The sequence below is a fragment of the Panthera onca genome, chromosome E1 (genome assembly GCF_046562875.1).
Source record: "Panthera onca isolate mPanOnc1 chromosome E1, mPanOnc1 haplotype 2, whole genome shotgun sequence".
NCBI classification, from domain to species: domain Eukaryota; kingdom Metazoa; phylum Chordata; class Mammalia; order Carnivora; family Felidae; genus Panthera; species Panthera onca.
Genome location: NC_138352.1, coordinates 18,083,554 through 18,106,858, shown reverse-complemented (window position 1 = coordinate 18,106,858; position 23,305 = coordinate 18,083,554). Strand labels below are relative to the sequence as shown.

At 62.9% G+C, this 23,305-nt stretch overlaps 5 protein-coding genes across 5 annotated transcripts; 3 read left to right on the top strand and 2 right to left on the bottom strand.

Annotated features, from left to right (window-relative positions):
- The first annotated feature begins 232 nt into the window (after positions 1-232).
- On the top strand, positions 233-3,435 carry GP1BA (glycoprotein Ib platelet subunit alpha). Its single transcript, XM_060647604.3, has 2 exons — positions 233-543; positions 792-3,435. Exon 2 carries the CDS (start codon positions 798-800, stop codon positions 2,691-2,693), a length of 1,896 nt encoding a protein of 631 aa, XP_060503587.3. The 5' UTR covers positions 233-543; positions 792-797; the 3' UTR covers positions 2,694-3,435.
- Positions 3,436-5,022: 1,587 nt separating this feature from the next.
- Positions 5,023-7,754, bottom strand: SLC25A11 (solute carrier family 25 member 11). The gene is made up of 8 exons (XM_078437895.2): positions 7,532-7,754; positions 6,806-6,958; positions 6,514-6,720; positions 6,234-6,324; positions 6,056-6,146; positions 5,872-5,971; positions 5,740-5,791; positions 5,023-5,633 (listed from the first exon to the last, which is right to left on the bottom strand). The coding sequence occupies exons 1-8, from the start codon at positions 7,624-7,626 to the stop codon at positions 5,478-5,480; spliced, it is 945 nt and encodes a 314-aa protein (XP_078294021.1). The 5' UTR covers positions 7,627-7,754; the 3' UTR covers positions 5,023-5,477.
- Positions 7,755-7,902: 148 nt separating this feature from the next.
- RNF167 (ring finger protein 167) lies at positions 7,903-12,426 on the top strand. Its single transcript, XM_060647610.3, has 10 exons — positions 7,903-8,101; positions 8,234-8,732; positions 8,815-8,895; positions 10,112-10,237; positions 10,355-10,442; positions 10,621-10,711; positions 10,901-11,006; positions 11,150-11,243; positions 11,756-11,836; positions 11,931-12,426. Exons 2-10 carry the CDS (start codon positions 8,649-8,651, stop codon positions 12,230-12,232), a joined length of 1,053 nt encoding a protein of 350 aa, XP_060503593.1. The 5' UTR covers positions 7,903-8,101; positions 8,234-8,648; the 3' UTR covers positions 12,233-12,426.
- A 493-nt stretch (positions 12,427-12,919) lies between these two features.
- PFN1 (profilin 1) lies at positions 12,920-15,839 on the bottom strand. Its single transcript, XM_060647617.3, has 3 exons — positions 15,536-15,839; positions 13,878-14,070; positions 12,920-13,272 (listed from the first exon to the last, which is right to left on the bottom strand). The coding sequence occupies exons 1-3, from the start codon at positions 15,665-15,667 to the stop codon at positions 13,175-13,177; spliced, it is 423 nt and encodes a 140-aa protein (XP_060503600.1). The 5' UTR covers positions 15,668-15,839; the 3' UTR covers positions 12,920-13,174.
- Positions 15,840-18,008: 2,169 nt separating this feature from the next.
- ENO3 (enolase 3) lies at positions 18,009-22,885 on the top strand. Its single transcript, XM_060647608.3, has 12 exons — positions 18,009-18,141; positions 18,807-18,893; positions 19,127-19,222; positions 19,390-19,448; positions 19,631-19,700; positions 20,064-20,197; positions 21,094-21,316; positions 21,421-21,618; positions 21,738-21,939; positions 22,307-22,415; positions 22,572-22,630; positions 22,724-22,885. The coding sequence occupies exons 2-12, from the start codon at positions 18,809-18,811 to the stop codon at positions 22,791-22,793; spliced, it is 1,305 nt and encodes a 434-aa protein (XP_060503591.1). The 5' UTR covers positions 18,009-18,141; positions 18,807-18,808; the 3' UTR covers positions 22,794-22,885.
- The last annotated feature ends 420 nt before the right edge of the window (positions 22,886-23,305 follow it).

Genomic DNA, 23,305 nt, shown 5'->3' with positions numbered 1-23,305 from the left:
GTGTGTCATGAGTCCCGAGTGGAAGAGACGCTGCTGATGTGGGTCGCAGAAAACACGTTAAGATCATAACGGAGAAGCGCCCAGTGGGCGTAGAGCGCTGGCACTGGCGACCTCGGCCAGAACTGAGCCAGTGGGTTGGGGGTGGGGTGGGGGGGACCATGCTAGAGACAGGGGGAAAAGGCAGAGGGAGGTGAGGGTCAACACTGGCGACCGTAAGAAGACAACAGTGAGGGGCAGTGAGCGGCGGCCGGAGGCTTAAAAGCCGGGCGAAGGTGGTGGTTGGAGTCCAGTCCCAGTCCGCCCGGCGGGAGAACGGAGCCACAAGGAGCGCGGGGGACAGTCGTGGAAGGAGATGATAAGGGCCTGTGTCCGGGAGGGAGACAGCTCCCGGGTCACAGGAGTCCCTATCGGGCTGGCGTTTCCTCCCCCTCCCCGAGCCCTTCCTGCCGCCCGCCCGAGCAGGCCCTCCCTGGAGCTGGAAGAGCGAAGGACGGAGTCACCGTGGCAGCAGCTCTGTGCCTTCGGAGGTCTTTGCGCTGGCCCGTAAGCGGGACTTGGGGGCTGGGGGACGGGGGCCCCGAGGGAGGGGTGAGGACGAGGACGTGGTGCTGTCCAGGCTTTGGGGGGCGAGGGTGGGAGAGGGCAGCGGCGGGGACAGGACGAGTGGGAGCTCGGTCGGCAGGGGTCCCAGAGGCTGGGGGTGGGAGTGGGGGGCTAGAGTCTGGGCGGGGCCTAGCGCCCCAGGCCCAGAGGTGCCCGCTTAAGCACCCCCCCCCCACCTCCCCGGCCAGGCCCCCATGCCTCTCCTCCTGTTGCTGCTGTTGCTGCCGAGCCCTTCCCGCCCCCAGTCCGTCTGCGAGGTCTCCCAGGTGACCAGCCAGGTGGAAGTGAGCTGTGACAACCGGGGGCTCAAGGCCCCGCCTCCCGACCTGCCGGCCGACACGGCCATCCTCCGCCTGGGCGAGAACCCCCTGGGCACCTTCTCCACGGCCTCCCTGCTGCCCCTGACCCGGCTCGCCCAGCTGCACCTGAGCCAAAGCCAGCTGACCCACCTGCAGGTGGACGGGACGCTGCCCGCGCTGGAGACCCTGGACGTCTCCCACAACAAGCTGCGAAGCCTGCCCCCGCTGGGACGGGCCCTGCCGGCGCTCAACACCCTCGACGCGTCCTTCAACGAGCTGACCTCGCTGCCCCCTGGTGCCCTGGACGGCCTGAGCCAACTCCACGAGCTCTACCTGCGCGGCAACAAGCTGAAGACGCTGCCGCCCGGGCTCCTGGCGCCCACCGCCCGGCTGAGGAAGCTCAGCCTGGCCGACAACAAGTTGAACGAGCTGCCCCCCGGGCTCCTGGACGGACTGGAGGAGCTCGACACCCTGTACCTCCAGGGGAACTGGCTGCGGACCATCCCGAAGAACTTCTTTGGGGACCTCCTCCTGCCCTTCGCTTTCCTGCACAGCAACCCCTGGTACTGCGACTGCGAGATCCTCTACTTCACTCGCTGGCTGCAAGACAACCCCAATAACGTCTACTTGTGGAAGGAGGGAGTAGACGTCAAGGCCATGACCCCCAACGTGGAAAGCGTGCGATGCGTCAACTTGGCCAACACACCGGTCTACACCTACCCGGGGAAGGGCTGCCCCACCCTCGGGGATGCGGACATAGGCTACGACGAGTATGAGGACGAGGACCCCTTCACCACGGCTGGGGTCATGCTCTTCACCAACGCCAAAGCCCGCACAACCCACTGGCCCCCACTCTACCCAACGTCTGCCGATTATCCACACAGCCAGACGCCCTATCTGTCTTCTACCCAAGAGTCCACTGAGAGTCAGAATACATCCGTGACCACCCCGGAACCCACCACGACCCCCCCCACCACGGAGCCCCCCACGACCCCCCCCACCGTGCAGCCCCCCACCACCACCCCCACCACGGAGCCCCCCACCGTGCAGCCCCCCACGACCCCCACCACCACGGAGCCCCCCACGACCCCCACCACGATGCCCCCCAAGACCCCCCCCACCGCGACCTCCCCCACCCCGGAGCCCCCCACGACCCCCACCATGACGCCCCCCACGACCCCCACCACCACAACCTCACCCACCCCGGAGCCCCCCACGACCCCCACCACCACGACCTCCCCCACCCCGGAGCCCACCATACCCCCCACCACCCCAACCACCTCTGAAATAACCACATTCTTAACCAGCCCCAAAGTCACCTCATTCCTTACTACCTGGCCACGTGCCACAACTACCCTCCCAGAGGCTCAGGGGGTGGCTCGAGAGAATGCACGCAGCCCCAGAAATGACCCTTCTCTCGGCCGTGACACGTGCTGCCTCCTTCCCCTGGGCTTCTACGTTTTGGGTCTCCTCTGGCTTCTGTTTGCTTCCGCGGTCCTTATCCTGCTACTGGCCCGGGACCGCCGTGTGACGCCACAGGCCCCGGCCACAGCCACATACACCACGGATCTGGAGCTGCAGAGGGGGAAGCAAGTGCCCGTGCCCCGCGCCTGGCTCCTTTTCCTTGCAGGCTCACTGCCCACTTTCCGCTCCAGCCTCTTCCTGTGGGTGCGGGCTAACGGCCGCGTGGGGCCTCTGGTGGCAGGACGGCGGCCCTCAGCCCTGAGTCTGGGTCGTGGTCAGGACCTGCTGGGCACGGTGGGCATTAGGTACTCTGGCCACAGCCTCTGAGGCTGGGGGGGATGTGGGGACCTTGAGAGGCTGTGATGTGACGGCTTTCCTGTCGGGATCTAGCTTGGGGGGGGTGGGGGTGGTAATTACTTTTCCTTTATCCGAAGCCTCTTCTCCATAGCACGGGCACAACCTTGACAAAGCCGCGGGGGTGGTGAGATGCGGGAGCCAGGAGCTCATAGAACAAGGCTCCCCACGCTGCGGCGGGGGAGGGTCCCAGACCGCTAGGCTATTGCCATCACCTTGGGGACGCTTCAGGAAAAAGGAGATGCACCAATCAGCACTCTCACACGTGTGTACTGAAAAGACCTGGAAAGAGACATATCGAGATGGGAGCCCGGGCGCCTGGGCGGCTCAATTGGTTAACACTCAGCTCACGATATCGCGGTTCGTGAGTTTGAGCCCCGCGTCGGGCTCTGGGCTGACAGCTCAGAGCCTGGAGCCTGCTTCAGATTCTGTGTCTCCCCCTCTCTCTGCCCCTCCCCTGTTCACGCTCTGTCTCTGTCTGTCAAAATATAAACATTAAAAAAAACAAACGTGAGCCCTGATGACCCCTGGGTAGCATAAACACAGTGGTTTTATTTTCTTTTCCTCCGCTTAGCATTTCCTAAGTTTTCTACCACTGTGAGGTATTTGTGTTTAAAAAAAAAAAAAAAAAAAAGCGCTTCACGAAGAAAAGTTGCTTTCCTTTGGAGAGGAAAACGGTGGCCCGTCTGAGGCCCCACTGCCCCCACCCTAGTTGGATCACTCCTCACCCAACAGCCTGGCAACCCACGCCCCCTGCCTCCTCCAGGGGGACAGCCCCTCACCACCGCGAGCGCTGGTGTCAGCTCAAAACCTAAGTTTCCCTGGAGCTGCCCCCGTGCCTGGGGCCTCCGAGGAGCCAAGGCGGGGCCTCCTGCTCCGCTCAGGTCCGAGGCACGGATGGGAGTGGGGCTGGTGATGTGCCCTCCTTAGTGGGTTGTACCGAGTGGTCTCAGTGAAGCCTCCCACTCCTAAGCTAGAACACAGGCAAACGGAACCCACTTCCCCCCTGCTTCTCTCGACTCTGCCCTTTCCCCAGCGCGCCGAGCCGGGCTTTCTCTCCTCTGGGGTCGCCAGCCCAAGCCAGGGCTTGCAGCCTGGACAATGGGAGTGCAAGCTGAGCCTTTCTGGCTCCAGACCCCCTTCTCCAGATGGCGCCAGCTTGAAAACCTGACCGCGCTCCTCTCCTGCCTGGAATGCCCCCCTGGATACATCAGTCTTGAGCTTGGCCGTCAAGGGCTTCTATGCGCCGACCCAGCCAACCTCTTGCAACAGGCGCCTCGCCACCTGTGTTCCAGCTGTTGCAGACCTCCAGATCACCGGCTCTGCAGCATTCTCCCTCTGAGCCTCTGCTCTCCTGCCGGCCAGGAGCGCTGCCCCATCCAGCCCGAGTACCGCTAGCACAGGCCTCTCTCCCAGGCTGGGCCAGATGCCCCGCTGTTCACCAGCTCTACCTGCGTTACCCCGCGACGGTCTGCTGCTCTCCTCCCTTTACCGCCTGCTCGCGGGCCATCCTCCCCGCTGGACTTGGAACCTCCTAAGGACAAGCTCCAGGCTCCCAGTGTCTCAGAGTGGCCGCCACGGCCAGGCCAGCAGGTGCCCGGAGAGGGTAAGGCGAGAGGCAGAACTGGGAGGGCCCGGCGGGGGCGCCAGACCGCCGAGCCCCACCTCTTCTCCGGACGAGGCTCTGCCAAGGAGACGGTTCCCACCTGCTGCCTGCCTGTCCCCCAGCCTGGCTCAGGAGCCTTCGGGGCCTCAGGCTGTCCAGCCTTCCTTCCAGTTGACCTTCCAGTGCCCTTTTATGCCCCAGGATGTTTTTAGGCTCCTTGAGGCCCCGCCTGGGAATCTTTCTTCTAAAGAAAACGGGGAGAGTAGTCACTCTCCGCAAGGTAGGGCTCAGATCAGGATTCTAGCTAACACACCCCATCTCCTCAAGCCTCCAGGCTTTGGGGGCCCCAGCTCCACGCTGAGTTCTTTCAATCACCCTCTTCCCACAGGTCAGCCTTCCCCACTGACTCCTCGTTCCCTCCTCTTTGGGCTGCAGTAAGAGCCAAGGGAGCCCGGAGGCTTTTCCTAGGAATCACACGAGGTGATTCTGACATCCTCGGACTGACTCCAGTGGCTGGCAGGACCCGCGCTTTCATTTTCTTACCTGCTGTGACGACAACGCTGTTTTGCACGGCGGCGTTTGCCCCTTCTTTTAACAACTTTGCTTAGAAACTCCGGTTTTTGTTTCCCAGGGACCTCCCCTCGTCCGTCCGGCTTCCTCCCCTCCGCCCCCCTCACAACTATCCAGATCTGGGGGTGGTATCATCAATCCAATTTATTGATCACGTCCTCAGTGAGGTGGAGGGTCACGTCCTCCCACTGCAAACCTTGTGACCGTCCCAACGGCTTCTGCCGTCTCCTGTCCCCTCAGCTCTGCCTTGGTTTACCCACTGAGAAGGCAGGTCCTCTGCTGTCCTACACGCCCTGAAACTAACACCCAAGAGGAGACCGGAAATCCTCAGGGAGTTTCCCAGCTCCCTCTGAGGCACAGCCAGGGGCAGAGATGTCACGAGGATCGGGACAGGGAGGGCGAGGTGACGCAGGGGTAGGACAGACCAAAGTCCTTTACCGCAAAGGAGAGGACCAGACCGTGGAGGAAAAATAAATACAGGGGCCCAGGGCAGCGGAGTCCAGGCCCCCGGGGGCACACTGACTGTGGGGGCAGCGGGTGAGGGGAGCCCTGGCACACCGGCTCCGGGCCCCTTGCCTGCCTCAGCCACTGAGAAAGAGACGCTTGTAGGCCTTGTTCATCTGCTCCAAGAAGATGAAGGTGAGGACGGTGTGGGGGCCCAGGCGGGCGTAGTAGGGCGTGAAACCCTTCCACAGGCTGAAGAAGCCCTCGTAGCGGACAACCTTCACCAGCACGTCCTAAACGGGCAGGCAGGCAGGGTTAAGGCCTGGCTTCTAGGGCTGCGTCCCTCTTCCCCACCGCCGTCACCACCCTCCAGCCTGAGCCCCAGCCCAGCTTCCTCACCAGCCCGTTCTTGTATTCTGGCTTCCCGTCAATCATTCTCATGTTCTGGATCCTGGAGAGGAGGAAGCAGGGGCTTGAGAGACATAAAGCGGGACCTCCTATCCCCCTCCGGGACCGGGCCTGCACGCTCACCGGGTCTTGGCGATGTCCACGGGCATGGAGGCGGCAGTGGTGACCAAGCCACTGATCATGCTGGCGCAGAAATGGCACAGGATGTTGTCGGAGAAGTAGCCTGGGGGAGGCAGAGTGGGGTGCCAGTCAGCTCAGAGCTGGCCCAGGCCAGGCCAGGGGCCAAGAGCCCGGCTCTGGGTCTCACCTGAGTCCAGTAAGAACTGCTTGGACTGGGAGTAGGAGGCGAGCTGGGCCGCGTTGACCACGACAGCACGAGCCATGGTAGGGATGCAGCCCTGTGGAGAGGAGGGGGCGGTGTGTGTCAGAAATGGCGGGGACGTGACCCCCACCCCCCCACCCCAGCCTCCGGCCCCTTCACTCACCCTCCACAGTGTGGGCACGCCCTCCTCCCGGGCGATTCGAATCAGGGCATTAAACACGTTTTTGTAGCCCCGGCGCTGGTCAGGCGGAAGCCTGGTGGGAAGACAGGAAGGGGTCGAGCTCAGGATAGAACCCCCCCCCCCCCCCCCCCCGCCCCACAGGAGCAAAGAAAGGGAGGCCAGAACACATCAATGCTCAGCTCCAGACCAACGATAAGAAACCAGTCCTCTGACTTTAGATTCCAGGAAATGGAGCTAGGGTGCCGCCTGACCTGGAACTCACCGGCCGTCGGCGGTCATGCGGATGAGAGCCACTTCAGCTGGTGTTCCCACAAAGGCACCAGTTGCACCGGCCGTCATGCCAATCAGGGCCTTCAGCAGAAAGCCAGGGGGCGTACCGTCGGCCCCAGTGAGGCGCTCAAACAGCACCGTGTAGATGCCAAGGCGGGTGGTGGTGTAGGTGGCCTGGCGCAGCAGGCCAGCTGACAGCCTGGGGAGCGAAGGAGTCAGTGCATCAGGCCAAGGGCCAGGAGCTGCCAGCCCATACCCTGCCCCCTCTCCTGTGGCCCCAGTACCCGGTGTAAATGCCCCGCAGCCCTTCTGCCCTCAGGATGCTGGTGAGGGCATGGAAGCTGGTTTTGTACTCTCGTGTCTTGGCTCCTTCCCCGCTCAGCTGCATCCGGTTCTTCACCAGATCCAGTGGTTGCACAAAAACTGTGGCTCCCATCCTGGAGGAAGGCAGAGGCAGAGTCAAGGGCCACGTGTCTCGGACCTACCAATGCCCACTGGAACCTGGCAACAAGGGATCACAAAGTGCAAAGCCTTTCACGTGATTAACTAAGCGTTCAGGAGACTAGTGGGTATGTGCGTAAGCTTCTACTCGGACCGAGAACAATAGATCTGAAAAGTCCAGGGATCCAACGAGGACCGTGCAATGAAAGTGCTCCGTGCAGTTCCAAGGGGGTCAAGTGGTGACCTGGAACTGGAAGCAGTACGACCCCGGGGGAAAGGAGGTGGGCATTCATGACCTGGGACTTCATGTAGCGCGACAGGAGCCATGCAATGACCTGGAACCCCACACAACCCGGGAAAGCCGAGCAATGACCCAGTACGCAGACCAGCAGGGGTCCTGCAGTGGGTGAAGAGGGCCTGACGGCCCATCAAGGACCTCACAATACGCCGGGGGCCGCGCTGACCCCGAGCCGGCTCCGTTCGCCGCAACAGACCCAAAGATGAACCGGGCCCGGTTCCTTGCACCCGTCCCTTCCTCCTCCCGTCCCATCCCTGGGGCCAGAGCTTACCCGGCCAGGCCCCCAAACAGGAACTTGACGGACTTGGGGGAGGTGCGGGGCTTTCCATCCATCCCGCCGGCCCCGGGACTCGCCGTCGCCGCCATCGCCACTCAGTGGCCCCCAGCTCCGGGTCCTGCGCGCGCGCGCGGCCCCACTCGCGCCCAAGGTGACACCGCGCGCGCAACAGGGCCGAGGGCGCGCGCGCACGCCCCTCCGGCTCTCGGGTCCAGCTCCAGCTGGAAGCCGGCGCAGGCGCAGGCGCAGGCGCGCGGCGCAAAGGAGACCGGGAGGAGGGCGGGGCCGAAGGCGGGGCTTCGAGGCTGGGTGCGGGAAGGGGTGTGGCTGGTTTAGGAAGCCATCGCTGAGACGCAGTTTTCACCGAATTGGACTCGCGGGAAAAGTCAGGAGATCTCGCGAGACAAAGTGACCTCGGGAAGCCAGATTTGGGGGAGGGGGGGAGGGAGGAAGTGTCTCTCGCGATAGACACGGCAAGCACACAGCTCGTGGAAGGGAAGGTGTGGTGAGGACTCTCGCGAGACCTGAAGGCACCGCAGCCGCCGCGGCGGCCGGAGTGGAGAGGTTTGTAAAGCGGGCAGCTCCAAAATCCCGGGCATCGAAGGGGAAGCGATTAGGTTTTCTGGGATTTCGATGCTCCCTGCATCTGCAGAGGCACTCCCTCCACCTCTAACCTTTCTTTCGACGGCCTTTTAGGACCGGAAGTCCTTCCTCCCGAGCACCCAGTGCTGGAGGCGGCCTGACTTCTTTCCCGGAAGCCCTGCTCCAGCAGCTGGGAAGACAGCCCACCTGTCCGGAAGTCCCGCCTCCTCGAGCGCCCCCACCCAGAAGTTTTTCTGTCACCTATGTTTGCCTTGGTCTCCCTTCCCGAGCTTGTCCCTGTACCCGAGTAGGATACGTTTAGTGCCTCCTTCCCCGCCCTCACCGAACGGGTTGGCTGCCCCACTCCCGGACCCGGGGTTCCTTCCCCGCGCCCCCATGTAGCTGGGAAGCGGGGCCTGGGGGCGGTTGGACCCCTGGGATCCTGAAGGAGAGGCGGAGAGGGCGCGCACCTCCGCTGCTGCTCCTGCTACCGGGACGCGGCCTCTCCTGCCGCTCCCCTCCCGCTGCCATGCACCCCGCGGCCTTCCCGCTTCCTGTGGTTGTGGCTGCCGTGCTCTGGGGAGCGACCCCCACCCGCGGGCTCATTCGAGCGGTGAGTCCGGGGGCTGGCGGGCGAAGGGTACTGGGGGGCGGGGCTGCAGGCTCAGGGGCAACGTGGACTCTTTCGTGCGCAGACCTCGGACCACAATGCCAGCATGGACTTTGCAGACCTGCCAGCGCTCTTTGGGGCTGCCCTGAGCCAAGAGGGACTTCAGGTGACTTCCTTCCCTTTTGTCTGTTTCCCTGCATCCTCTCTTCTGGGTGGGGGTGGAGGAGCCTTGCCCTTGCGTGAAGCTGGAGGTGGGAGAGGAGGCAGGTTAAGAGCTCAGTGCAGGAGCACATCTAGCGTGGAATTCAGAATCTGGAGGGAGAAGACCAAGTCGGCTCCTGGAACTCTGAGCCCTGTGATGGACACGGAGATAGATAAGAGGCGGGGCGAAGTGGTGCTTGTCAGTAGCGTCTTCGGGGCCACTTGTAGGTTTTATGAGGTTGGGCGAAGTCGTTGTATGTCTCTGCACCTTTGGTTTGTTTCGCTGTAAAATGGGGTAAGAGATGTTTTCCCAAGGTTATTGTGAGAATGAAGTTAGATAAGGAGTTTTGGGGTATTTCACGAAGGCTGCCGCACGGCAAGAATTTCTTTGGGCCAGTCGTTTGTAAGATGGGTAGTTGAATAATTGAAGGCAGAAAAACAAAGTCTAAGTGTGGGACTTTTAAAGGGTCTGACTGCTTTAGATAACAGTTTGGCTAAATTGGACGGCATCCTACCTAGCAGACGGGACTCAGAAGAGGTGTACAAAAACAAAAGGCTTTTTTATAGGCAAGAAGAGGCAGAACAAGTAAGTTAGGCTAGCAGTAAAGGTGATTGTGGCAGGATACTTTTCTTAAAGGGAGGGCAGGGGTCCATCCCACAGAGGACCTCAGTCGTTCTGACCAAGTGATTCCAGATCGACCGGTTAAGATTCCATTCTCGTGGGGAGGCTTGAAATTGTAATTCACTCAGGTGTCAAGTTTGGCGATGTGGGGCCCAGCACAAGTGATTCGATTTGGGGATTTTTTTTTTTTTTAAACAGAGGGGAGTATGTTCTGTAGGAGTTTGTGCTGCAGAAGGAGATGTGAAGTGGAGCTTGAGAGAAAGGGACGTGGATGAGTGGAGAATTGGTTTATAATGTGGGAGCCTGGAAGGTGGCAGGGTTTGAATCAGCGCAGAGTGTGGGGCGTAAGCCCATCCGGTGTAGGGAGAGAGGTGGTGAGAGGTCTGGTCACGAGATGCTGTTTGATGTACCTGACTCGGGCGGGGCGCCCCCACCCCACAAACGAAAAGCGAGGAGCAGAGTATGTGCAGCACGGGGGAGCCAGTGTGCTTGGTGGGCCCTTGTGGGGAGCGGACCCCAAGCAGGTGAAATCCAACTGCTGTTTGCTTCCCTTCCCCAGGGCTTCCTTGTGGAGGCTCACCCGGCCAATGCCTGCAGCCCCATTGCCCCACCGCCCCCAGCCCCGGTCAACGGGTCAGTCTTTATTGCACTGCTTCGAAGATTCGACTGCAACTTTGACCTCAAGGTTGCTGAATGTGGAGTGGGGGGCTGGGAAGCGGAGGGTGACAAAAGGCGCCGGGAGTGGAGGGAGGCGAGGGCCGCGACGGTCCCTTACACCCCATCCCGTGCCTTGTCTCCCTAGGTCCTCAATGCTCAGAAGGCGGGGTACGGTGCAGCTGTGGTGCACAACGTGAACTCCAACGAGCTTCTGAACATGGTGTGGAACAGCGGTGAGGTCGGGGGTGTGGACGGCCAGGCTGAGGCTGAGATGGTGGGGGCGCTCAGAGCTTGGAGAAAACGAGTCAGTCCTTTGGGCGGGATGGAGCGAAAGGGCCACCGCGTTAGCAGTGTTAGCAGGGGATGCGAGGGGAGGACCGGGTCCCCGGGGTGACGCACTGATCCCTGCAGAGGAAATCCAGCAGCAGATCTGGATCCCGTCTGTGTTTATCGGGGAGAGGAGCTCCGAGTACCTGCGCACCCTCTTCGTCTACGAGAAGGGGTAGGACGTGCCCTCCTTCCCGCTGCCCCCGTCTTTCCACGCCACCCCGGAGGCCAGGCCCCGGGGCCCTTCATACGCTGCCTCTGGACTTTCTTCTCACGCCTTCCCCGTCTGTGGGCCTCACCCAGCACCACCCTGTGCCTCTTCCTTGTCTTTCCCGCTCCTCTGATACCGGTCTTCCTTTCTCAGCGCTCGGGTGCTGCTGGTCCCAGACAACAGCTTCCCTTTGGGCTACTACCTCATCCCTTTTACGGGGATCGTGGGGCTGCTGGTTTTGGCCATGGGAGCAGTGATGGTGAGCAGCCCGGGGAGTGCGGTGGGAGGGCTGGAGGCCTCTAAAGCCAGACGGGATCTAGGTCGGGAGGTGGCGGTGGTTTGTGCTGGGTTGGCCCAGTCTTGCTCCCTAAAGTGGATCCGTCCGCTCCCCCCCCTCCCCAGATAGTCCGTTGTGTCCAGCACCGGAAACGGCTCCAGCGGAATCGACTGACCAAAGAGCAGCTGAAACAGATTCCCACGCATGACTATCAGAAGGGTGAGGGGCACGAGGGGGAGACGGGGCCTTTCTCCCAGATGGTTCCAAAGGAGTTTGAGCTCAGGAGACCAGGGGCAGAGATGCCACCCTTCCTTCGCCCTATCCACACGGCCGGTGAGGACAGGACGGGAATAGGGCAGGCGGTGGAAGGCACGGGTGATCAAGTGGAAGAGTTGGGGGACGAATGGGGGACCGACCTTGCCTGTAGGGGAGGTGGAGAGAGCAGAGACGCGGCAGGAGTGGGGAGGAACTGGGCCGAGGAAGACACAGGTGAGGGGGGCTGGGTCTCTGGGTCCTGGAGCCGCCAGTGCCCATATAAGGTTGTAGTCAGAGCCCTGCCCCCCACTCCGCTCCTCCCCCTAAGAAACCCACTTCCCTTCTTACCTCTGCTTCTCTTTGCTCCTCCCTTCGAACCCGATTCCTCGTGCCCTCCTGTGGCCTCACCCTGCCCTTTCTCAGCTCTTCTTCTGGCTCAGGGTGGCTCAGCGGGAGGACTCCCTTCCTCCCTGCAGGAGACCAGTATGACGTCTGTGCCATCTGCCTGGACGAGTATGAGGACGGGGACAGGCTGAGGGTGCTCCCCTGTGCTCATGGTGAGGCCTCCACTCCCTGTGCCCGGGCCCCCAGGCCTCCCCACAGGCGCGGTGCCTCACCCCTACCCCCCCCCCCCCCCCCTGCCTCTTGCAGCCTACCACAGCCGCTGTGTGGACCCCTGGCTCACCCAGACCCGGAAGACCTGCCCCATCTGCAAGCAGCCTGTCCATCGGGGTCCAGGGGACGAGGAACAGGAGGACGAAACTCAGGGGCCAGAGGGTGATGAAGAAGGAGAGCCAGGGGACCAGCCTGTCTCGGAACGGACCCCACTTCTGGGCTCCAGCCCCACACCTCCCACCTCCTTTGGCTCCCTGGCTCCAACCCCTCTGGCCTTCCCTGGATCTCCAGCAGATCCCCTGCCCGCTCCCTCCTCTTCAGCGGCCGTGCTGGTCTAATAATCCCCTTGCCCCCCCCCCCCCCCCCACAGACCTATTTGCACAGCCCCTTTTCCTCCCTCCGGTTTTCCGGATTGAGGGACAGGGGACATTTCCACCCCAGGTTTCTCCCTTGCCCAACTCCATCCTTTTGAAGGGGTTGAGGGTGTAGAGGGACTGGGTCTTCATTTTCGGGGTTAATAAAAGTTTTTGTGAACGGAGGAAGAGTGAGCTCATTCTCACATAGGTGAACTCCTTATCCTTGGGGGTAATTGCCCCCCTCCTTTTCTTTGCCATAAAGGGGCAGGGGAGTGCCTGGAGAATAACCTGTAGCCATGGGGACAGCCCCAGCAGGCGTTTACTGTGACTCAGAGAGGGGGAGCCCCACCCACACTAGGATGACTCAACTGGCCCTGCCTTGCCCGCAGGCCTGGACCCATTCTCTGGGACGGACTGGCTCTTTTCCATTATCTCCCAGTCCAGCTAGGAAGTGCCACTGTGGAAGGGCTGGGCCACCTGGGCCCAGGTAGGCAGGTGCTCAGGCCTGGCCTAGGCGCAAGGAAGCTCAAATTTCTAGACTCAACCCCCTTCTAACCCAAAGCCGAGATAAAGGGGGTTGTAATGCCCTCAACCCCCTTCTAACCCAAAGCCAAAATAAAGGAGGCGGGGACGGTCCATCCTGACACCCAGGCCAAACCACACAGCACCTGGTTAGTAGAATCTTTTTTATTCAGAAAAAAAAAAAAACCCAAAAAACAAAAAAGTTTTCCAACCACACACAGGAGGGGTACAGGGAGGGGGAGGTGTCTGTCCATCCAGCCCCAGCCCCCAGCCCATGTGGTTTTGGCAGCAACAAGGGGTGTGGGGTAATGGCCCAAAAAATAAAAATGGTGTACGTGTGTGTATGGGAAGGAGAGGGGTGCAAAAGCAGTGGGGGGTGGTGGGGGGGAGGGGTGGACGAGGTCAGTACTGGGAACGCCGCAGGTGGGAGGCCATTTCATAACATTTCTTGTTGATCATCCCGCCGTGGACACCTTCTTTGCCCATCAGCAGGACTAGCGCTGGAGGAAAGAGAAAGGCGGCTAGGACCCAGGTGTCCCGATTCCACCCCCGGCCAGCTGTTCAGCAGCTGTCCAGCCCTGGGGGCTGTAACCCAACCTCCTCTTTCCCACCCCCCCCCCCCCTTACACACAGGCAGGCTGTCAGTCACCCTGAAACAATAGGGCTTTTCAGGAGGGGGAAATCAAGCTTAAAGCTGGAGAGAAACAAGCTAAAATTTAGGGGCCAAAAGCCTGCATACCGCGGACTCTGGTTCAGGCTACAAATAACCAGGGTTGGGCCTGCCGCCTCCAGGTTTTAACAAAAGAATTCAAAAGACCCAGTTTAAGTGCCAACTTCTGACCACCAGTCTACCTCTTCCAAGAAAACGGAGTTTTTCCTCTGAAAGTCTCAGGGCAGGAAGGAACTGAAGAGGTAACACAGTTCCACTCTTTATATTACAAGATGAGGAACCGAGACACAACCGGAGGAAGTATCCGGCGTCCCAGCATCCAGCAGGCTGTTAGGATCCCTTTGTACTGGGGGGAACCACACAGAAAAAGAACCCAGAAGACTACCGGGAGGTGCACTGGGGATCTTGGAGCAAGAGAGATGAAGAGAAACTCACTCTTGGCAGTCATGGTGACAGTGATGTTGAAGGTGGGAGCTCCCCCGGTGCTCTTGGTACGGAGATCCATGGTAAATTCCCCGTCCTGCAGCAGCGAGTCCCGGATAACAGAGCATTTCTGGCCCCCAAGTGTCAGCCCGTTCACGAAAAAACTTGACCGGTCTTTGCCAACCAGGACACCAACCTCAGCTGGCTGGAAGGGGAACGAAGCGCCCATCAAAGTTAGTACACCGAGGTTCCCACCCTCTTCTCCAAGGACCCACCTGCCCCCGACTTCTAGGGGGAAGCGAGAACCCCTCCCCCACCCCGGAGCGAGGAGGACAGGTTACCTGCTTTGTGCACATCTAAGAAATTTGAAAAACCCTTAAAAGGGCTGTTCAAAGTTCGTGCACAAAAAGATCATGGTCCTCAAACCCAGAAAATGGTCCTAGGAAGGGACTACATATTCCTCTGGAAATTTCGATCTCATTTAATAGGGAAAGCAAATCCAGGAAATAAAGGGGGCCAAAATCCAGGGAAAGGAGTGGAGTGGAATGGAATGGGGAGCCTTTGGATGCACAGAACTCTCCTTCAGGAAAAGCAGAAGCTCAGAGGGGAAGGGAGGGGGCGGGCGAAGCAGGAGAAGCAACTTTGCCCTTATTTGGTCAAAGGTTCTGCAGGAGTTGTTAGGGGCCCGGACGCCTGGGTCTCCAAGTGACTTAGGGTAGGTCCAGGTATCTGTGCCCCAAGATGAGGAAGCAGAGCCCTGGGGGCCTTCCGGGAAAGTTGGAAAACTTCTGAAGGGGGCCCAAGGCTACACCCGCAAACCCAGCCCTCGGGTCCACTACCCCAGGGAACCTTTCTCCCCCCTCCCCCTAACCCCCCAAACCCCCACATCCGGTCCCCTCCCGCCCGGAAATCCCCTTCCCCCCCTCCCGAACTTCCGCTCCCCCTCCCCACTTCCGGGCAGTGTGGACAGGGGAGGTGGTGATGGGGACAGCAGGAGTCATCCCTCATTCCTCAGCTCACGCTGCCCTACAACTTCCCACAAAGTTCCCCCGCTCCGGGCCCCGCCGGATGGCGGGAAGGGAGGGCGAGGGGACTTCCGGGACGGGCCTCCCAGGAATGCGGGGCACGGCGTGCCGACCCGTGGGGGGGGGGGGGGGGGGGGGGCGTGTGGCGGCCTCGCCCTCTCTAACGGAGCCGGGAGGGCGGGGAGCCTCGGGGACCGGCGTGCGACCCAGGCCACGCGCCCGGGGCTCCCTCCCGCGGCGGGAGGAACAAAGGTGGCGGGGCGAGAGCCGGCCGCCGGAAGCGGGGCCGGGGGTCCCCAGGCGCCTGGCCGGTCCCCGGCCCCGGCGGAGCCCGCCCCGCCCTAGACGAGGCGGAAGTGGGCCTCGGCACCGGGCGGCGCGCCCCTCCCCGCCCTGTGCCCCGGATGTAACGCCCCGTCGCGGGGAGCGGGGCGGCGGGAGGCACGGGCGCCGCCGCCCCGGGGCGTAGGGCTCGGGGGGCAGCGGAGGGCCCGCTCACGTGCAACCGCCATCCGCGCCGTGTCCGGGGCCAGGACCCGGTGGCGGCCCTGCGCCGTCCTCCCCGGACCGCGCCCGCCCCCACCCCAGTCCCTCCCTCCGGGTCCGGGCCGGCCGGTGCCCCGGGGCGCGCGGGCGTCGCACTACCGTGATGTTGACGAAGGTTTTCCCGGGGACGGCGGCCCAGACGGAGGGCGAGTCCTTGTAGCCCACGATGGCCGCGTCCTGACAGGTCCCGTCCGCCATGAGGTTGTCGATGTAGGCGTTCCACCCGGCCATGGCGCTGCTGCTGGGGCTGCTCTGGGCGCTGCTGCTGGGGCCGCGGGCTGGGCTCGGGGGCCTCGGGCTGGCGGGCGGGGGGAGGTGGAGAGCTCGGGGCACGCGCTGCCGTCCGGACCGCGGCTCTGCTAGCTGTGCAGCAGCCCTCGCACCGCCACTTCCTGCTCCTCCCCCCCCCCCTAGATTTTTATTTGCAAAGGGCGGCAGGGGCGGGGCCTGCTCCTCGTTCCCTCCCTCCCCCTCTCGCCTGCCCAGAGACCGAACTTTGCAAATGCAATTTTAAAAATCCCTCCCCCTATTGCAAAATTTGCAGAGTTGGGTGGAAAGCTGTGTAAAAGGATGGGGGGGGAGGGGGCGGTGGGCGGTGGCAGGGGAAGGTTAGGGTCCGGGCTTGCTCCACTTCGCCTGGAATATAAATCGGACTTTGGTGTCGGGGAAGGGAGTGAGCCCGAGGGAGGAAGGAAAGTGAAAGGAGGAATTGGCGAGCTGCGAATTGGGCGCAACGAAGAGGGTGCGGGGCGCTCAGGGTTAAACGGAACGGCTCCCCCTTCCCCCACCTCCGCCGGAGGGCAGGAGCGGCGGCGGCGGCGCGTGCGCCCGCGCCTGCGCGGGGCCGGGCCGGGCCGGGCGGGAGGGCGCGGGGCGGTTGGAGCCAGCGGCCGGCTGCGCGGGCGCGCGGGGAAGCGGGCGGCGGGACCCCCCGCGGAGGCGGGCGGGCCGGGGACGCGTCTCCCGCCGACCGGAGGGGGCGGCGGCGCCGCTGCTCCGCTCGGCTATAGGCAGCTAAGGCGCGCGGGAGCCAAGAGGGATGTGACAAATACCCAGGCCGTTTTCGGAGCTGAAGGCATCCCCGCGGGGACACCCGTGTCTCTAGCATCAGCCCGAGTGGCACAAGCCGAGCTCCCGGGGGTGACCCTCCGCGGGGTCAGCTCCGGTCCCAGGCCTCACCCCCACTCCCCGGGCTCCCCGGCCGAGCACTTCGCGCCCCCGGCCGCGCCCCTCGACCCGGCGCCGCCGAGGTCATCGCGCGCGGGACGGAGGGGCGGGACTACTTTTCAGAGCGGAAGAATACCAAGAGGCCTCACGCTTTGCAACTTTTTCAGTCAGGGGAAAGTCCCTTCCCGTTTGGGCCCCTTGGGTTTTTTCCTTCTTTTCGGTAAAACTTCGGCTGAGAACTTGAGCGCGGCGAGCGCACCCGGCGCCGGGCGCGGAGCGGTGGGCAGGGCCCCGCGGCGCCTCAGGTGGGGCAGCCCCGCGCGCGCGCGCCGGGAGCCGAGGGGCTGGGCCGCTTCCGGTGCTGGGGGAGGGGCGTCCCGCTGGTCCTCCCAGGCCTGGGGCGCGCGACCCCGCGCGGCCGCCCCGAGCTCCCGGCACCGACGCCCCCCGAGCCCGTTCCTCGACAGCCGCGCGGCTGAGTCACCGGGACGCTCGGGCGGGGCCGGCGCTCGGGCACGTGGCGGCGCTCCCCGCCCGCCGGCTCCCGACCTCTGCCCCGCCGCACCCCCGACCCCGGGCCGGAAAAATCCCGGGAGGGCGCGGCCGGGGGTGGGGGGAGGGGCGGGTGCGCGCCCCGGCAGACACCCACCTCCCCGCAGGGGCCACCCGTCCTCCCGCCATTCATTTTGTGCACTCCCGGTTAACGTCATTCACTGGCGGGCGGGGGCCGCGCCCCGAAGCGCCCGAGGTCGGCCGGGAGAGAGGCTCCCCGTCTGCCAGTCTCCACGCTGGGCGACAAGTGCTGTCCCAGCGCTATCAGTAGGGAGCCGCGCCAACTCTTGGGGGCCCGTCTAAATTCGTCTCCCCGCCCCCTCCCCCACCCCCCTCGCCCGCCCGGAGCGGGGAGGGTGGGGTGCGGCCGAGAGAGGCCGCGATGAGGACCCGGAGAGGTGAGACTCTCTCGCCTTCCGAGTGGGGGGTTTACACCTCAAAGCTTGCCCACGCCCCCGGCCCCTTCTTCGACCGACGGCAGAGGCGACCGGGCGCCTGCCAAGTGAGCTGAGCATGTGTGGATGTCAATCCTGCAGCCCCTCTTCCAGGCCCCCTCCCCAGCCCTGCAGGGCTCAGGTTACCCTTGGCCTTTGCTAAAGGGCACTGGTTCCTCTTTAACCTTTGCAAAATGGTACGGTAATCCCGGGGAGGGGGAGACCCCCGATCTGAAGGCCCTCCCAAGCCCCTCCCCGGGGCTGGAATTCAAAGTAGGGGTTTGTGTTGAGGGATACAGAGGAAGGAGGGGTCGTCATTGACCTTTGGGAAGGGGGCAGGTGCCCAGGGCCTTCTGATTTAGGCTGTAGTGGGCACTTGGCTGGCAGCCCGGTGCGGAGGGGGGAGGACGAAGAGGGAGAGAGGGGCGGGGCTGGCCGGGGCACAGGGTGGCTCGGGGATAAATGCCCGGCCTGAGAGGGGGTGAGCTGACACTGTCCCAGCTGCCATCCAGACTCGGAGCTCACCCCAGACCCCCAGCGGAGACATCTCAGGTCTGGCGAATCTTGCAGTCCCAGACGATGGGGGGGTAGTGAAGGGGGAGGGGGGTGCTGGTTTGAGAAAGGGGGGGCTGTGTCAGGCGTGTCTTCCTCCCGGGACCCCCCCCCCCACCCCGTGCTGGAGAAAGCTTTGATTGAAAGGGTTGGAGCGCGCAGGTTGGGGGTGCCCAGGACCAGGGACTGACGACACCCTGAAGGCTGTGAAGAGAGGCAGGTGGAGGTGGATTGCAAAGGGGAGGGGGAGTTGGGGCCGGGTGGGGAATTTGGGGTCCCCGCGGATTTTGGAGGTGCGGGAAGATGCGAACCAGAACAGCAGAAGAGGGTCTGAGGGCCAGCGGGGCCAGGGAGAGCGCAGCGCTCGAGCGGAAGGCTGAGGGAGCAGGCCTCAGTGCAGCTTTGCGGGGACGGGGGTCCAGGCTGCCTACAATCCAAGCAGTTCTAGGAGGGGCCCCTGGATTCCCAGGTTGGCGGTGGAATAGGATCTGCCCTGAGTGGGGGAGGGGGCTGCACCAGCCTCTTCCTCTGTGACCTTTTTGTGGGGTATTTTTAGCTCCAGCACCTGCCTTCTTGGGGTGGGGAAGACTCTTAAAGGGCAAGGGATTTCGGGCTCCTTAAGGGAGATCAACTGTCCACACTAAGTTACACCTCCTGTCCTGCAGCCATGGCCATGCAGAAAATCTTTGCCCGGGAAATCCTGGACTCCAGGGGCAACCCCACCGTAGAGGTGGACCTGCACACAGCCAAGGGTAACACAGGCCTCAGCGGGCTCTGCCCACCCCACCCCACCCCTCCCCGGTCCCGCTCCACATCCTCTCCTTTCTGTGGGATCCCCTCCCCCAGGACTTCTTCCCAGGCCTTGTCTCCCAGAGAAGCGGGAACCTCCCCCTGCACTGCCCCCTGCGCCTGGGCTCAGAGAGGACGCCTCGGCCCCTTGGGTGCGGCTGGGACCCCGCGTGACCTTCCCATTCAACCCGCCCAGGTCGATTCCGAGCAGCTGTGCCCAGCGGAGCTTCTACGGGCATCTATGAAGCCCTGGAACTGAGAGACGGGGACAAATCCCGCTACCTGGGGAAAGGTGAGGGCGGCCCATGGCTGGAGGCGCCTGTTGTGGGCGGTGGTTTCAGGACTGGGTGCGCAATGCCCTTGGGGTGGGGGTGGGGGTGAGGGGGCTAGGGCACTGGAACCCTCAGGAAGAGGCCTGCTGGCACCGGAGATCTGAACCCCCTCCTCCGGCCTGTCTAGGGGTCCTGAAGGCCGTGGAACACATCAACAAGACCCTAGGCCCCGCTCTGCTGGAAAAGGCAAGAGGGCGCCTGCTTCCCACCGCGCCCCCCACCCCCCCAGCTGCCTCTCCCTAAGCCACCCCTGCTTGGGAGGTGTGAGGGGCCCTGGTTGGCCAGCCGTCCTGTCCTGTCCACCCTAAATGCCCACACTGCCTCCCGCATGTGACCTGTGTTCTCCCCTCTCTGACCTCTCCTTCCAGAAACTAAGCGTTGTGGATCAAGAAAAAGTTGACAAATTTATGATCGAGCTGGATGGGACTGAAAATAAGTGTGAGTGAAGCTCCAGGGGGAGGGAAGGGATGTGGGGGGATGGGAGAGACCCCAGAACTGAGGTCCGGTTAGGTGATCTCTGTGTCCCACATTTCGGGGCACATCGTGGCTGGATGGATCTTTATTCACCGCACAGGCATTTCCTGACGCCTGCCCTCTGCCGGGCCCGGCGGGCCGTGGACACGGCTGTGAGGCTGACACATTGCCCTGGGGTGGGGGCTCCCAGAGCACCTTGGGCGGCTGGGGAGAGATCTGTTAACGAGCTCTTGATGCCCAGTGGTGTGGGGTTCCAGATTCTTCCTGGGGCGACGCCAGACGCTGGGGGAGAAGCTCTCACTGTCTCTTTGTGCCTGTCTCCTCTAGCCAAGTTTGGGGCCAATGCCATCCTGGGCATATCGCTGGCTGTGTGCAAGGCCGGCGCGGCCGAGAAGGGGGTCCCGCTCTACCGGCACATCGCAGACCTCGCCGGGAACCCGGACTTGGTCCTCCCCGTGCCTGTGAGTGCAGCTGCCCTCGCCGGATGCCACAGTGGCTGAGCCGCCCCGCCCAGGGAGGGGGGCACCAGCTGCCCCTGGAAAGGCTACCTTCCAGACCCAGCTCCAAAGAAACGGTTTCCTGCGGTGGAACGTCTCCAGCCGAGGCCCAGCCCCTCCCTCTTTCCCACAATCCAAGCCTTCCCTTAAGCCTCTGCTGCCTTCCCTTGGCACAACCCTGTGCCTTCGCATTCCAGTGCCAGACTCAGCGAGAGCTCCAGCGTCTAGTCCCAGCCCAGGCCCCCGGAGCAGATCAAGTGCTTCTTCGTGGCGAGGATCTCGGCATTTCTTTCTGTCTCCCCTGATCCTTATTAAACCCAATTTCCTGTTGCTGGAAACCCTTTGAATTTTACCTCGCTAATAACGTTGCCACTTATCGTTAATTAACGGGGCAGCTCTGGAGACGAGCCGCTAGGTTCCTGCCTGTTCACCGGCTGTGTGGTCTCAGGCGAGAGTGTGTCACCGCTCTCTGCCTCGGTCTCCCCATCTGTGAAATGGGGATGATCACAGTGCCTAGTTGATAGGGCTGCCGTGAGCACGAACTGAGCTCACAGAACACGGGGAGCACTGGCTGTGGTAACCACCACGTCAGCGTCACTACCCGGCCCGAAGCGGCCGCACGCTGAGAACGCTGCGTTCCGCTTCTGTGATTTTCAGTGCGAGGTCCTGCAGGTAAGCAGGTGGTATCCCTGTCTTACCGCAACAAGGAAAGAGACCTTGAGGAGCGAAAGTACTCCCCCCTAGAGCACTCAGCTGGTGACCAGGAGAGCCAGGATTCCACCTGGACCCTCCCCATTCCTTCTAGATCCCTCCCAGCCCCTGGCCCGGGTCTGAGCTCCCCCTCCCCCTCCCCCTCCCAGGCCTTCAATGTGATCAACGGGGGCTCCCACGCCGGGAACAAGCTGGCCATGCAGGAGTTCATGATCCTGCCCGTGGGAGCCAGCTCCTTCAAGGAGGCCATGCGCATTGGCGCCGAGGTCTACCACCACCTCAAGGGGGTCATCAAGGCCAAGTACGGGAAGGATGCCACCAACGTGGGCGACGAGGGCGGCTTCGCACCCAACATCCTGGAGAATAATGAAGGTCGGTGTGAGCTCTGAGGGGCAGGACCCTGCGTCCCCACAGTGGAGGGGGCCGCAGAGACAGGGCGCCCTGGAGCCTCAGGCGCCCTCTTGCCCCTCCCCCAGCCCTGGAGCTGCTGAAGACGGCCATCCAGGCAGCTGGCTACCCCGACAAGGTGGTGATAGGCATGGACGTGGCGGCGTCTGAGTTCTACCGCAACGGGAAGTACGATCTCGACTTCAAGTCTCCCGATGACCCCGCGCGGCACATCACTGGGGAGAAGCTGGGGGAGCTGTACAAGAATTTCATCAAGAACTATCCTGGTGAGACCCCCACGCGTCCTGTGGCTCCTGCCCAAGCCCCTGGCTGTCCTGAGCCCCGTCGAAATCCCCATCCCAACTCTTCTGACCTTCACCCCGGTTCTTCTCCCATCCCCTTCCAGTGGTCTCCATCGAGGACCCCTTTGACCAGGATGACTGGGCCACCTGGACCTCATTCCTCTCGGGGGTTAACATCCAGATCGTGGGGGATGACCTCACGGTCACCAACCCCAAGAGGATCGCCCAGGCTGTTGAGAAGAAGGCCTGCAACTGCCTGCTGTTGAAGGTCAACCAGATTGGCTCCGTGACCGAGTCCATCCAGGCGTGAGTGCCTCCCGGCCCCGGGGGGCCGCGGCCTCCCTCCGCCCCAGCTCTGCTTGGCCAGCCACGTCCGCCTTCCCTGGTTCCCGCCCCGTCCCCACCCTCCTGACCCCGGAGCGTTGCCCAGGTGACCCCGCCGTGTCCTGCCCCCAATCCTCCCTCCTAGATCCTGCCTTCCTTCCCACTAGCACGTCCAGGGCCCAGACTCCGAATCTAGTTGCCCCTTCTCTGCTCCTTCCCCAAGAACTTAGTCATTCCCCTCCCTGCGAAGGGCCTCCTCCCCCAAATGGAAGGGAGAAGCCCCACCAGCCCTTGGCTTTCCCTCTGGGGCCCCGGTCAGTTGGCCTTATCGAGCATGCTCTCTGCCCAGCTGCAAACTGGCCCAGTCCAACGGCTGGGGGGTGATGGTGAGCCACCGCTCCGGGGAGACCGAGGACACGTTCATCGCTGACCTCGTGGTGGGGCTCTGCACGGGACAGGTACTCACGACTCCCAAACGTCTGACCCAAGTTTCCTGGGGGCCCTGGGTTCCCATCCCTGGGTTGGACCGCCACCACGGGAAGCTCCCTCCGGGCCAGGCTGGATCTGGCTTCTCTAGCCTCACACGGTCCTCCAAATTCCCTTTTCTTCCTCAGATCAAGACTGGTGCCCCCTGCCGCTCAGAGCGCCTGGCCAAGTACAACCAGCTCATGAGGTATGGGGGTGCAGTGGGCACAGGGGGCCTGGACGAGGGGAGCCGAGGGCCGTTGGGCAGGAAGGCACAGCCCTGACTTCACCTGCCTTCTAGGATCGAGGAGGCCCTTGGGAACAAGGCCGTCTTTGCCGGACGCAAGTTCCGTAACCCGAAGGCCAAGTGAGGAGCTGGAGGCTCTGAGACCCCACAAGACACCATGGGACAGACCCAGGCCCACAAGCCCCTCCCTGGGAAATAAACGCTGGTGCCAACATAGACACGGTGTGGTCCTTGTGGCGTGTGAGCAGGTGCGGGTCTCTGAGCGGACAGGCGGGGCGGGAAGGGAAGACGCATCACCCGCAGGGACCAGAGGGCAGGAGAGGGGGTGGGGTCACACTTTGGAAGGAGGCTGGGGAAGGGGGCGCCGTGTAGGCAGCCAGAGGGGCACTGAAGGCACGTGGAACCGGCTCCGGGAAGGGGGGGGCGGGGCCGAGGCGTGACCCACCCGACGGGCAGCTGCGTGGGAGTGAGAGTGTGAAAACTGCAGGGAGGTGGGCAGATCCTACCTCTTCGGGACCCCCTCCCCCACCTCCCCCCCTGCCCTGAGAGCACCAGTATCTGGCCATCCTCGGTCTACACAAACAGCAGTCCTACTAATCAACCTAAAATTCCCTTCCTCCCCAGGACCCCCCTTTC